This window comes from Saccopteryx bilineata, chromosome 7 (assembly GCF_036850765.1).
Source record: "Saccopteryx bilineata isolate mSacBil1 chromosome 7, mSacBil1_pri_phased_curated, whole genome shotgun sequence".
NCBI classification, from domain to species: Eukaryota; Metazoa; Chordata; class Mammalia; order Chiroptera; family Emballonuridae; genus Saccopteryx; species Saccopteryx bilineata.
In genome coordinates this window covers 87258949-87273297 of record NC_089496.1, presented here as the reverse complement: position 1 = coordinate 87273297, position 14349 = coordinate 87258949, and the positions used below count along the sequence as shown (strand labels likewise).

Sequence of the window (14349 nt, the reverse complement as noted above, 5' to 3'; positions counted from 1 at the left end):
AAATTTATTTTTGTATTTCTGCACAGGTAGTACTTTCTGAAAAAAAAAAAAGAAGAAAGGAGAGACTTGGGACCTGAATTAAAGAACAAGCCTTTACCTGAAAGGTGACTGAATAAAGAGCAAGGGCTTTTACATTGGTAGAGGCGCCAGCATTGCTAACATAACGGATGACAGTCACAGCTCAAAACAATTCCAAGAGTGACAAGATCAAAATGAAATTAGATCATAAATAGAACACCCTCATTTAAATTTAGTAGGTTGTATAAGCTTGGGGTGGAGAAACTTAGCTTCATATCATTTCATATAAAATACAGGGATTTCATTGGCCATAGGCTCAACATGAGCCAACAATGTGATGATACCAATAAAAATTAGTGCTGTTTCAGATTTTACTAATAGAAATGTCACATAGTCAGAATACCTCAATGTAAGCCCTGCATTTCACTAGGGCAATGGTCGGCAAACTCATTAGTCAACAGCCAAATATCAACAGTACAAAGATTAAAATTTGAGAGCCAAATTTTTTTTTATTCATTTTTTTTTATTAGAGAGAGAGAGAGAGAGAGAGAACAGGGGGAGGAGCTGGAAGCCTCAACTCCCATATGTGCCCTGACCAGGCAAGCCCAGGGTTTTGAACCGGTGACCTCAGCATTCCAGGTCGACACTTTATCCACTGCGCCACCACAGGTCAGGCAAGAGCCAAATTTTTAAAACTATATAGGTAGGTACATTCCTTATCGAAGAAGCGCCCGCATGTGGTATTTTGTGGAAGAGCCACACGTGGCTCGCGAGCCGCAGTTTGCCAAGCAGGGCTCTAGGGTACCAAATTTAAGGAGGACATGGACCACCAAGTATGTATCAAGAAGGGACCAGGATGGTGAAGAGTCCAGAACCCATATCACAGGAAATACTTGAAGGAACAGGGGTGTTTAACTGGAGGACATTTAGAGAGCACAGTTCTTCCCTTGACAAGTTGAAGCTTCTCATGCAGAAGGAATGAGCTTCCATTGTGCTGTCAAGCTGGAGCAATGGGTGAAGGTTGCAGAAAGCTAGTTTTCAGTTTTGTAGACGGCAAGAGAAAGTCGGACCAAATCAGATGCCCGCTAAGGTCATTCTTGTTGAGACAGTGGCAAACTGTAGAGCAGGTGCCCCAGTTCGCAGGCTGAGCCACTGCTGGGCTCTGGACATGCTGCTCTGCATGTCCAGGGTTGTCAGATCTGATTTTTAAAAGAAGTCAAACATCTGAATTTTTATGTGAATGCTCTCAAGTGCTGGCAACTAATTTCAAGTTCTTTAGGACACTATGCAGGGAGGACACATTTGGGAACTGTAAATGACCTAAGGTTTGCCCGTTTACAGTCCGCACTAGAACATCTCGGCTCCCTTTCAACGCCGACGTTCTGCGCGTTTCTGCGCGTTTCGGTGTGAGCGCACCATTCTCAAGTTGTTCTTAGCAAAACAGAAGTAGACAATTTGTCTTTCAGTTTTAGAAAATCTCAGACCCTGGGACTTAAGCTATGTATGGTTAGAAGTGGTTCACAACTTCTCTCACATTAGAATCTTTGAAACTCCTAAAGCCCAATCCTCACTCAAGGCCAAATTAAATGATAATTTCTGGATGCAGTACTAGGCATACTTTTCCATTCCCCGGGTAATTCCTGTGCTGACAAGTTTGGGAACCACTGGCCTAGGCCTAAGAGCCTACTTACCTTAGAAAGTTTTCATCAGGTTTCCCCATTCTCTCCAAATTTCCACCCCACTATATCTTGTTTAATCTGCTGTGTTTCTCCTTTTAATGGGACATCACTTTTCTTGACAGAATTCTTTTAAAAAGGGAACTACAGTGACTGGGGTACATTCTCATACCATTATCTCCTGATCCCCAAACTATGATTGTCCTTAGTTAGTAACGGTCAGCAGAAGGCAGTATGACCCAACCAAGAACCATATGCTAATACTTTTACAGTTCCCTCCAACAGAGTAGCAACAAATGAAGTTAAGTTCAAGTTTAAGATGTTTTACTTCGTTTTTGTTTTATTAAAGATGAATAAGTTTGGGAAAACAGATCTGGTTGCATTTAGCCGTATAACTGTATTATACCTATCTACAAGCTCGTGGGGACGGAGATCGGAATTTTATGTTTGCATTATTCCCAGCATCAGACACATAGCGAACATTGCATGAGTGAATGGAACATGATTACAGATTGATGTCTCAGACACCTTTTTCAAAACAAATCACATACCTAGAAGATTAAATGAATTTTACATATTTCCAAAGGTCCCTCAACAATTCTGTCAGTTTTTCAAACATCAAAGGAAGTTAAAATACCTCCCTTTCTTAACCTGGAATATTTTTGTCTTTAATTCACAGTGACAAATGCTATCTACATGGCAGGGGTAACGATTAGCCTTAAAGTGATGCTGGTTGCAAAGACTAACACTGATCATGATATTAGGATAACCAGTTTATCTGCAGCGATCTCTCCAGTCCTGGAATGAATGGCGGGTTGTCCGTTGGCATATGGAACACGTATACCCACATCCCAGCATAGGGAGAATGTCTCCCCTGTCTAATATGCATTGCACATTTTGCTCACCAGTGATTTAACAGTATTGATCAGTGAGAATTTTAAGAACTGTTCCAACAAAATTATTGAATGTGAAACATTAGAAAAAACATACAATCTTAGTAACTCCCAAAGGTGAAGCAATACAGGTAGCCTTTGGTGTGTTTTTTTTTTAAGCAGAAAGGAGTGTCTGTTTATTGTGGATCATAAGAAAAAGATGCCTTTCAATACTGCTGAATCCCATCGCTCAAGGCAGAAACAATGGTGACAAGGCATATACTTCACGGTGTCAACAAAAGAGGAATTGTAGAATAAAAAGTTCAAACACAACAATGACAAATACCAGAAATCAAAGTATTCTGGATCCTTGCTTGCACAGAAAGACTTACATGAAGCTAATAAACAGCAGAGCCTTCAGCACCAGTAGTCTTAACAGGGCAGACCTAAGCAGGCGCTCTGCAGGAGCTGCTTAGGGAAGTACCGGCCCCTTCACACTGGAGTGGTGGTGGCGGACTGGCAGGCCACTGGAGGGTGTACACGTGGCTGTGCTACTTCAAAGGAGGCTCAGGAGCAGATGTCTCCAGGCTTGCCTGACTCAGACACGCATGGCTATAAACATCCTGTGATTCAGAAATTTCTTTCAACTTTGGTTTTTTAAAAAGTGGCAAGCAATAAAGAAAAAAATGGCAACCAATGATTGAATACATTTTAAAAGTAGAAAGCCCTTAGAGTATGAGTAATACATAATTCATCTTACAAATAAAAGGACCTCCTTATTGCTCAGACTTCCAGAGAAACAAAATGGTCCACAGATGTATTTCCCCTCTGTCCTTCCAATAAAAGTACTGAGAACTAGTAGAGCAAAGGAAACACGTGGAACTAATACAAGGGAAGTCTATTAGGATACAAAAAAGGAAGTCCTCATTTTTTTAACAAATAGTTTTTGTAACACCAACAAAATTCTTAAAGTTCGAGAAAGCATATATATGGCCCAGGTGGCAGGACTCTGAAGCTACCATAACTGCAGAGACAAATTTGGGAGAATTTGAAACATCCATTGCCTCATCTACTTTCTTTCTTTTTTTTTTGTATTTTTCTGAAGTTGGAAACGGGGAGGCAGTCAGACAGACTCCCGCATGCGCCAGACCGGGATCTACCCGGCATGCCCACCAGGGGGCAATGCTTGCTTTGCCCATCTGGGGCATTGCTCCTCTGCGACCAGAGCCATTTTCTAGCACCTGAGGCAGAGGCCATGGAGCCATCCTCAGTGCTCGGGCCAACTTTGCTCCAATGGAGAACTTGGCTGCAGGAGGGAAAGAGAGAGACAGAGAAGGAGGAGAGGGGGAGGGGTGGAGAAGCAGATGGGCGCTTCTCCTGTATGCCCTGGCCGGGAATCGAACCCGGGACTCCTGCATGCTAGGCCGACGCTCTACCGCTGAGCCAACTGGCCAGGGCCTCTACTTTAATTCTTAATCCCAACTGAAGTTACATGCCACAGCAAGAAGGGGAATTAGATACCAGTTCTGAATATTATGAAGAGCTTTAAAGACAGCAAAGGGAATCCACTGTTTTTGTGAAAGAGTCTGGAAACTGCCCAAGAATTACAACCAAGTTCCTGAATGAGGTAGATCCAATGAGCATCTATGCCTTAGATAATTTAGATTGCAACCATCATATGAATTACTTGATGCTATGCTTGAGGAAATTGTACAAAATTAAGTAAATTGTTTAAAAGACTTCTAAAATGTTAAAGTATTAAATACAGAAGCTAGAATAGATGTGGTGAGAAGTTGGTACTGTTTCTAGCAAAGTCTTTCGTATTTTATGCCTAAATATGAGCAAAGCAATCACAGTGAAGAACAGAAGGAGTTATAAGGATTAGGCATGATTAGTTGCAGCCCACTGTACCATAAATAGATTCTATTGAAACACACAATCTTCCAGAAAATTCTGTCAATGAGCATATCATGGTAGCTGTCACTGCTAATAGTAACTACATATTACTACTGCTCTGGGACTCAGTTTCATCATCCATAAAATCAAGGTTAACCAGACTTCCAAATCCCTTTTAAAATCTCATGTTCTGAAATTGTATGTACAGTGATGGCTGCTGGAAACTCCATTCCCATTAGGGAATGTCAGGGTAATGAATAAACTAGGAGATGACCACTGGCTCTTTGAGGCAGCCTGGTTTCTAAACCAAATACCAAAATCCTCCTCCTGAAACCTTATCACTTTTCTATCTTCCCTCCTGCCTTTAGTGCCTTAGGCCAGTGGTTCTCCCTTGGGAACTAACCTCAGATCGTTTTGTCTAGCCACCCTGTTTCATAGATGAGAAACGAACCAGAGAGGGCAAGTGACTCACCAGAGTAACAGAGCTTGTTAATGACAGCCGGGGCTGGAATCCAAGTTCATGAAGTCTGCTGTTCTTTCCCCTAAATCATACCACCCACCTGTTTTTTACTCTTGACAAAAAGCAAAACTATGAAAATAGGGATGGGGGAATCTATTTGGATAATACCGATGAGAAATATGTTATTTCAAAAAAGTAAATATGGATATGAGAATATTAATGCTTAAAAAGACGAGCTTAGCAATGGATGGCAGATTCAATCAACTATATCTTAATAGTCACTTCCTCTGAAGTTAAAGGAAGCTTTCTTAGACTGAGGAGGGGAGAGTCAAGAGTATTTTGGGTGGCATTAAAAGAATAAATACAAGACCAGTGGAAAGTGATTAAAATTTCCTTGACCAAGGGAAATCAATTCAAGGAGCTAAGGTACAGAGAGAGAAAGATGGCATAATTTCCCTTAGAATTAACCGCAACTTAAGTGAATGCAAAGCCTTATAATTGTATATTACACATATTGTCCTATGTTTTAGTGATAAGAATTCAGAGAAAAGTGATGGGTTTGCTATCTTAAGAATAATAAAACATCACCCCTATAAGCCTTTGACTTTGAGCTGGCATTTGTGATCTGTCTCAGTAATAAAAAAGTACTAAAACAGCTCAGGTTCACTGTTGCTATTAGCAAAAAGACTGGTTTGTAGGATGCAAAGAAGCCTGTGGAATTGAATTTTACAAAACCATAATTATTCACAGGAGTCAGTCAAAATGCAGAACTGCAAATAAAAAACTCTTAAAGTCTTTAGAAACTGAGTACTATAAGCAAGAATATGTCATTAAGAGAAAGCAATACATATATATATATAAGTAACTGGCACTCAGCAAGGAATAAATGGCTTCTGTTTCTAGCTAATGAGATTTCATTTAAGATCATTAATTGGGAGCTAGGGGAGAAGCACAGGAACCAATACTAACTAAGGATCTATTCAGTTTTTCTGAGGGACATGATAAAAATTTGTTCTTATTTTTATACCATGGAACTCAGAACTTGTACTCAGTAATAAAGACAAGCCCAGACCCTATAATAGGAAAATACTGTACAGGATATAGCATACTAAACAAAAACTCAAACACTAATTAAAATAAATTAAGAACATGAAATACATTTACAGTGAAAAAATGATATACACAGGTATCCTGAGTTTCTCAACTATGAAAAGAACAATAAGATCAATCTGAAAGGCTGTTATAATGACTGGTGAGTATATATAGAATTCTTAACAGAGTGGTACACAATAAACGCATAACACATGATAGCTATTCTAGCCAGGCTGAAGACTAACTTCCTAAGAGCTTTCAAAGGGGACTAAGCACCTCCTCCCCGCTTCAACTTCACTTTGAAATACGGAAGCCATCACTTTCTCTTCAGACATTCTAATAGTCGAATTGAGCTTTCGACTAGATCACTGACTAGAGCTATAAGAAAGATACAAATATTATTTGGAAACCAAGGTGAAGAGAAAAGAAAGAGCTACCTGAGTAAGCAATGGCCGAGAAAAACCTTTTTTGACATTATTTATAAGCAGCATTCATAAGGTGGGGGCTCACTCACAATGACAGAAAGAAGTCAAAGAAAATCAAGGCAATTTAAAAGTCTTAAAAATGAGCCTGACCAGGCGGCGATGCAGTGGATAGAGTGTCGGACTGGGATGCGGAGGACCCAGGTTCGAGATCCCTGAGTCCACCAGCTTGAGCACAGGTCATCTGGTTCGAGCAAGGCTCACCAGGTTGAGCCCAAGGTCGCTGGCTCGAGCAAGGAGTCACTCAGTCCGCTGTAGCCCCCAAGTCAAGGCACATATGAGAAATCAATCAATGAACAACTAAGATGCCACAACAAAGAATTGATGCTTCTCATCTCTCTGTCTTCCTGTCTGTCCCTCTGTCTGACACTGTCAAAAATAAAAAATAAAGTCTTAAAAATGAATGAAAATTGCTGTGATACAAGTCCTAAAACAGTATTTCTAAAAAAAAACAACAAAAAAACACCCCAAACAACAACTATACAATTCTTTGCTAGAGCCATTAATATCTACTTTAAAAACAATTTCAAGATTTGTTTTCTTTTTACCTGCCAACTAAGGGTCAGTACTCATTTTCCTGTTTATTTGAAGAAGTATCTTGATTTCTTTTCCTGTTTTACAAAGCATTTAATTCCCTTCTCCCTATATGAAATTTATAATTTAAGAAATTCACTTTTTCGTCTTTAAAGTCAGGGCCCATTTCTCCTGTTCATCTAATTTTAGAAATCAAAGGTGACCAAAAAAGCAAAGAAAGCTGCTTCGATTGTGGGAGTATATTCTTGGGCAAGACATCCACGGCTACAGATAGGAAGGGATACAGTATAAAGACGGTTCCATGGGGAGGGAAGGTGGGAGCTGATTATTGAGAAATCCTCATGCCACGTAAAGGCTGCAAGAGGAGCAGAGCTCCTGAAGGATCTGCTGAAAACTAATTATGGCTTTTCCTCTCTCCCCGTTAAGGGAGATGCTGTTTGTGACTGAGCAATCTCCTAGCGAAGGTTCTGAAAGTTTCCAAGTGGCTTGTTTACAGATATATCTATTTATTCCAAGGATTAGAATTTGCTTCTTTTCAGACATTCCAAGTCAAACAGAGAAAATTTCTATTTCTCAGAAAAACAATAAATAAGAGCTTGGATTTTATTGCTTTTGCCCACTAACCTTGTACTGTTCTTTCCTTTTTAAAAAAACAATCCAAAGACATCCCTTCCCAAACTATTTTTTATCTTAGCAGTGAAATAAAGGAACTCTTTCGAATCTTCCTGCATATGGACCTCATAAAAATAGGCCTAGAGACTTGGGGTGGGGAACACACAATACCATATACAGATAAATGGTAGAATTATACACCAGAAACAATTTTATTAACCAATGTCACCCCAATAAATTCCTTAAAAATTAAATTAAATTAAAAAAAATAGGCCTAGGGAACAGTGACCTGAAACCAAACCCAGGTCTCCAATCCCCATCACAGTTTCTCCATCCTACAAGAACATTTAAGGCTCAAAAAGAAAAATTAGAAAAACTAATGCCCAAATAGCCTCTCAGGCACATAGACATAAAAAAATTTTCTGTCCTGGTCATACAAGACATCATATAAGATACAGTCAAAATCTTCGATGAACCATTCACTTAGGAGAGGTTCTAACCTTTTAAAATCACATGCTAACATCAGCAACATTAGGTCAGGGACCTTGGATCACACTCATAATGGCTTCTTTGTCAAGGACGCAGGCTGTGTTATTCTGGTTGCCTGTAAATTCATATTTGTTCCACTGAACTGCAAATTATCTTGGGTCCCTACTGAAGGTTGTGGATCTCCACATAAATGACATCTCTGTTACAGAGAAAGAAGGGGCTGCTGCACTTGCTAGAATGTCTTCGGCTTTGCATCAGATGCTCCCAGTTTGGTTTCACTCCAGCTTCCAGGGTGCCCAATGCCAAACTTCTTGCTTTGGCAAGAGGAGAAAAGTCTAGATTGCAGGAACACACCAGATCTCTCAGATAAAGGAGAAGCGTGCTTCAATTAGACTAAGGCTGGTCACCTTTGTCAGCACCAGTCTCATTTTTTGGTTCTTTACAGGCAAAGTTGTAGCTTCTCTCAGATACGAGGACCTGGAGATTGAGAAGGAATTAAAAGTAGAAATTTCAAGGCCAAATATCCATAAGCTCAGGCAAAGCAGCATCTGAAGCTAGTATAAGAAAGTAGTGGAATTCGACGAGCAGCAACTCTGGGGTACTTGAGTTCCTGCCCAGCCTCATGGCCCCACCTGTACCCCAATCATGGGCACCACCTCTTCAATCCACAGCAAGTTCAGTGGAGCTGAGGCTCGAGTCTGTCGGTGGTGAATTCTGCGCAGCCGCAGAAGGTACAGGATGATGGCCAATAGCACCACCAGGATACAGGCGAAGAAGAGATAGTGGTTGTAGACAAAGGAGAGGCGGAACCAGCTACTATGGGCCTGTCGGACACCTTCCTGCCGTAGATCCCTAAGGAAGTTTGAAGGTGAAAAGAGATGTTAGTTTCAGAGAGAAACCATGCTGATTTATTTTGTTGTTGTTGTTGTTGTTGTTGTTTTCATTTTTCTGAAGCTGGAAACAGGGAGAGACAGTCAGACAGACTCCCGCATGCGCCTGACCGGGATCCACCCAGCACGCCCACCATGGGGCGATGCTCTGCCCATCCTGGGTGTCGCCATGTTGCGACCAGAGCCACTCTAGCGCCTGGGGCCGAGGCCAAGGAGCCATCCCCAGCGCCCGGGCCATCTTTGCTCCAATGGAGCCTCGGCTGCGGGAGGGGAAGAGAGAGACAGAGAGGAAGGCGCGGCGGAGGGGTGGAGAAGCAAATGGGCGCTTCTCCTGTGTGCCCTGAACGGGAATCGAACCCGGGTCCTCCGCACGCTAGGCCGACGCTCTACCGCTGAGCCAACCGGCCAGGGCAAAACCATGCTGATTTAAAAGGCTCAGTGAAGTTAGCCCATTTATTCCGTCCACACAAGCATTCTATGGTGTCAGTTCCATAGAGCACAGCCTGACTGGTAGTGGTGTGGTGGAGAGCATCAGCTCAGAATGCTGAGGTTGCCTGTTCAAAACGTGAGGTCCCCAGCTTGAGCGTGGCTTGTCAGCTTGAGTGCAAGGTCGATGGATTGTTGACATGATCTCAAGATCACTGGCTTGAGCTCAAAATCTGATTCCCCAGTCCAGGCACATACGAGAAGCAATCAATGCATAACTAAAGTGAAGTGACAAGTTGATGCTTCTCTCTCCCTCCCTCTCTCTCTCCTCTCCCTTCTTGTGTTTCTCTCTCTAAAAAAAAAAAAAAAATGCTGAAGTTTGTCCCCTGCCCCAGAGCTGCTGTGTGAATCTCTGTACTTTCCTTTCCAAGCTTAAAGAAGAAGCCTCACAGGCCTACACCCTCCAGAATCTGGGGACAAAATCAGAAGCCAAAAAAATGAACAGTGAGGTAAGACTTAATAGTGGCCCCACACCACTCTGGCCTATATACAGTCTGTAAATATGGTATTAATGAGATGAGGGTGGCCCCTGATTCCAAACAAGAACTCAGAGCATGTCTAAAAAAAGTTGCAGTGCTTTTTGAGGATTTAGGTTATGGCTAAAGAAAGCCATCACTTGATCAATTCTATGGTAAGCTCAACAAAAATGAAGAGCTATGTAAAGCTAAGTACAGTGGTCTGCCTGTCTAGAACAGAAGCCATTCTTTGGTGGTCAAGATGCCAGATCGGTTTTGTCTTGTGTGACCTGCAGTGGGCTTTTTGTTGTTGTTTTTTATTGTGACACCAAACTGAGAGACTGCATATAAAATATGGGTTTCTGGCTTCTGACAATGAGAACTGGCAAATGCAGGGACAGCACTTGTGTGACAGTTGTAGAGCACACCTCTGCGGTTCCCCACTTCTCTGACATCTGTCATCTGCACAGCTTCTGAGTGGTATCTGAAATAACCCGGGAGAGAGCACCTACAGACTACGCCAAATATCTTATGGTTCACAACAGCAAGACATCAGGCTACCATTGCTTGAGGAAAATCTCGAATTCTGGCCTACCCAAAGCCTTCCTAAGCAATGACAGCATCTCTAGAATAGAGCTACCCCTCGGAGAGATGGCTCTATTCAAACAGCCTGCCTGCCCCAGTTCTCTGCTTAGATATATTTTCCAGGGTAACTGAAGAATGACATTTTAGTTTGTCAGTCAGTATGCTGGAGTGGCTAGTGAGAGTTCATTCCTAGAGACCAGTTTGTTGTGGATTAGCAAATAAAACTGAATTTCTGATACTGCAAAGCTGAAGAACAGACTCCAGACCCATAATGCTCAACCTTCTTTCTGTTTCAACATGCCTGGTAGTAACAGCAGTTCATCAGGTAGTCATAAAGGGAGTTTGTTTGCTTTGGGAGTGTCGCTTATAAAACTTATTCTGAGGTGCTAACGTCTTCTGAGCTCAAGACGCCAGCTTGGTTAGTTAGTCCACCATACCTGAGTGGTAAGAATCGTGTTTTATACAGAATGGCCCCCAGCGTCCACTGAACCTCTCGGTCATATACCAGCTGGGCTGTCCGTAGGTTTGGGTAGTCGTAGGGAAAGTGGAATCCTTCATGAAGGACTTGGTACATCCAAGCCGATTTAAAACACTGGTATCTGTGTGACAAGAAACAAATAATTTTTAAAAATTTTAAAAGAAGAAAATTCTAATGCTTTCCTTTGCACATTCCCACTAAATGTCTAAAGAAAGAAAGAAATCTATTCTCCCGGCTCCACCTTCCTCACCTCTAGATGGAGCCAAATTTGAGTCTACTTTCTCTTAACATTTACCACAAATGTGAAGAACTCATTTATGTAGTAATAATATTATGGTTATGTTTTCCTTTTCTTTCTTTCTTTTTTTCTTTAAAGAATTCTTCAAAGAACATACTGAAATATCTACATATGTAATTATGAAGCCTGGAATTTGCTTCAAAATAACCCAATTATGATAAGAACGGAGTCATGGGTGCAAAAATCGATGGGACAAGACTGGCCAGGAGTTGGTGTTAGTAGAAAAGCTGGGTGATGGGTACAAAAAAGTTCATTACAGGGGGTCCTCGGGTTATGACACAGTTCCATTCCAACGACACTCACATAACCTGAATTTTGGTGTAAGCTGCATCACACCCTAGCCTAAGTCATTTACCTACCCTAACATAGTTGTAAAATCATAATCTAGAACATAAAAGCACAACTAAGCCACAGAAAAATACTGTGTATTCTTCCACTGCGCAACCAAACTAGTTCACCCACATAGTCTGTAAGTAGGACGCTAACAGCGTAAGCCAATATACTCATGTCTCAATTTTTAAAAATTTTTTATGGGAGTGAGCATCATAAACTCAAAACGTCATATGTCAAGACTGTCGTAACCCAAGGATCCCCTGTGTACTATTTTTGTTTGTTTTAAATGTTTTAAACTAAAATGTTTACAAAACGGGAGGGCTGCCTGGCTTGTGGTGGCGCAGTGGATAAAACCTTGACCTCGAATGCTGAGGTCGCCAGTTCAAAACCCTGGGCTTGCCTGGTCAAGGCACATATGGGAGTTGATGCTTCCTGCTCCTCTCCCCTCTCTCTCCCTTCTCTCTCTCTTACTCTCTCTAAAATGAATAAATAAAATCTCCTCTCTAAAATGAATAAAATCTTTTAAAAAAAATAGGAGGGCCGAGAAACCAAACTGACAAAATACTGATGTTTGTTGAAGTTGGGTGATAGTTACAGAGTTTACATTAGTTAGTTCTACTTTTCTACATGTTTGATATTGTAATAAAAAATTTTATTTCAAAAGACCACCACTTTTGATTCCAAAACACTTGGAGAGAACTCTGTTAACCACTGGCTTCCTTTGGCTTTGATAAAATAGGCTCATTATTTAACCCCTATTGTTCAGAAAAATCAAAATCTGATGTAATCAATTCTCCTTCAACATACAATCCCATCTGTCCTACTGCTCTCTTGATCTCCTTCATTATTCTCGATCTACATTTTATGCTCACAGCTAAGGGGAAAAGGGGTTACTTACTTGAGTCGATGCTCATCTGCATGTGATGAAAAAAGGCCATTCTTGAATCTCTGAGTTAGCACTGACCAAGCCATGGCACAGTAATCCTGGAACGACCACAGAGAAATGGTGCAACATGAAGCTGGAGGAAAACTACCGTCCCCCACAGTCACAGCTGTTCCAGTTCTAAAGTGACTTGGGAGCTACTGGTTGACAAAGGAAAACAGAAATGGCATATTCATTCACAAAACACTGTGCCAGGTCCCATGCGACCCAAGTCCCAGAACTCAGGCTGCAGCGTGACGTGAGTGGATCGGAAATACTCCTTTTTATTCCTAGCACCTCCAAGTCCAGAACAAAACCAGCCTGAGGTGACTCTTAAGCCTCTTAGACTTCAGAACGGGGTAAGGTTAGGACCAGGAATGCCAACGCCAACATCAAAATCTGAAGAGAGCTTCATTCTACTCTTCACAGGACCGACACGAACAGGTAAAGCAGCTGGAGCAGACTGGTCACACCCGGCACTGGCCTACCTCCACTGGCAATGCTCACCAAAGGAATCACTCCCTTTGCTTTGTTCAGTACACTAACATTTCCCAAATATCTGATATGTGCCAGCTGCTATTCCAGGTGCCACAGGACCCAGCAGAAAATACAACAGACAAAATTTCTGCTGAATTTTCTGCATTTATCAGAAACTTATGTTCTAGTGGTGGGAGACTGATTATAACCAAATTTACATACATACGTATACACATGCATATATGGAATGTGTTAAATGACATAAATGCTCACAAGAAAAATAAAGCAGGAAAGAGAAATAGGTAATAATGGGGAGGGCTGCAATTTTGGCCAGGGTGGCCAGGGAAGGAGTCACTGGGAAGATAAGAGTCAAAGTAAAAGAAGTAAGGGAATAAAATCATCTCTTTGACCTGGGAAAGACAACACATTAAGCCACTACCAACTTGGGTAAGCAATGACTTGAGTCCTTTGGTATTCAAGGGAATAGAATTTTAAAAAGTTTCAAAATGAGAGAAAAATTCAGGCCATGGACTGTAGGGAGCCCTGTGTGCTGGGAAAGGAAAGGGAATAGGAAGTATTCCTGGAGGCTGGGGAGGAAAAAACAAACACAAACCAGGATTTCTTGGGGACTGCCTTTAGGGAACAGGACAGCACACACACTGAAGGTATTATTCTACTGGAAGTCTTCCACCAAGAGAACTCCAGAGAATTACAATAAGGCAGAAAGGGGAGAATAAAAACTGTAAGAGAAAACAGGCTCCTCCCGTAAGTTTCTCTAATAAAAAAGATCAGAGAATATACACAAAAATGCCAACCGGCGAATCTAAACTAAAGCAGGAACTAGAGAAAGCTAGTTGAACTTTCACCGTCCAGGTAACGAATGATTCAAGCCTATAGGATGCTTAAGTCCTATATATTCTCAAAGTGAAATTTTACTTCTGCATTTTAAATTTAAAGAATATTTCCACCATTGTTGCACATTTTCACACCTTTCTAATATTCTGAGTGACCTTATACTACTTCAACTTTTTAATACCTCAAACCAAAAAAATGAAAATGGATGTGTGACGTTATCTCCAAAAGCACATTACAAATGGGAACTCCCAGGAAGAGGAAAAATACCTAAAGATGACACTACTTGGCCACAAACATTAAGCACGACTATTGGTAACTTGGAGGGAAAACTATTAGTTGCCACAACAGTTTCAGACCCGGGTGAAGCTAAGTTTAATCAACTGCAGGCAGCAGAGCATAGCAGGTCCCTTACCTTCGCCAAGTACTCTACTTTCTCATC

At 41.4% G+C, this 14349-nt stretch overlaps 1 protein-coding gene across 2 annotated transcripts in view; it reads right to left on the bottom strand.

The window, feature by feature from the left end:
• Window positions 1-1996: 1996 nt before the first annotated feature.
• The window catches only part of ENTPD7 (ectonucleoside triphosphate diphosphohydrolase 7), a 55004-nt gene continuing 42651 nt past the window's right edge, over window positions 1997-14349 (bottom strand). For both annotated transcript variants that reach the window (XM_066240134.1, XM_066240135.1), the window contains exons 11-13: window positions 12555-12640; window positions 10985-11146; window positions 1997-8983 (exon numbers count right to left, since the gene is read on the bottom strand). In XM_066240134.1, coding sequence (XP_066096231.1) covers window positions 8752-8983; window positions 10985-11146; window positions 12555-12640 — 480 coding nt within the window. In that variant the 3' untranslated portion in view covers window positions 1997-8751. The remainder of the gene's footprint in view (window positions 8984-10984; window positions 11147-12554; window positions 12641-14349) is intronic.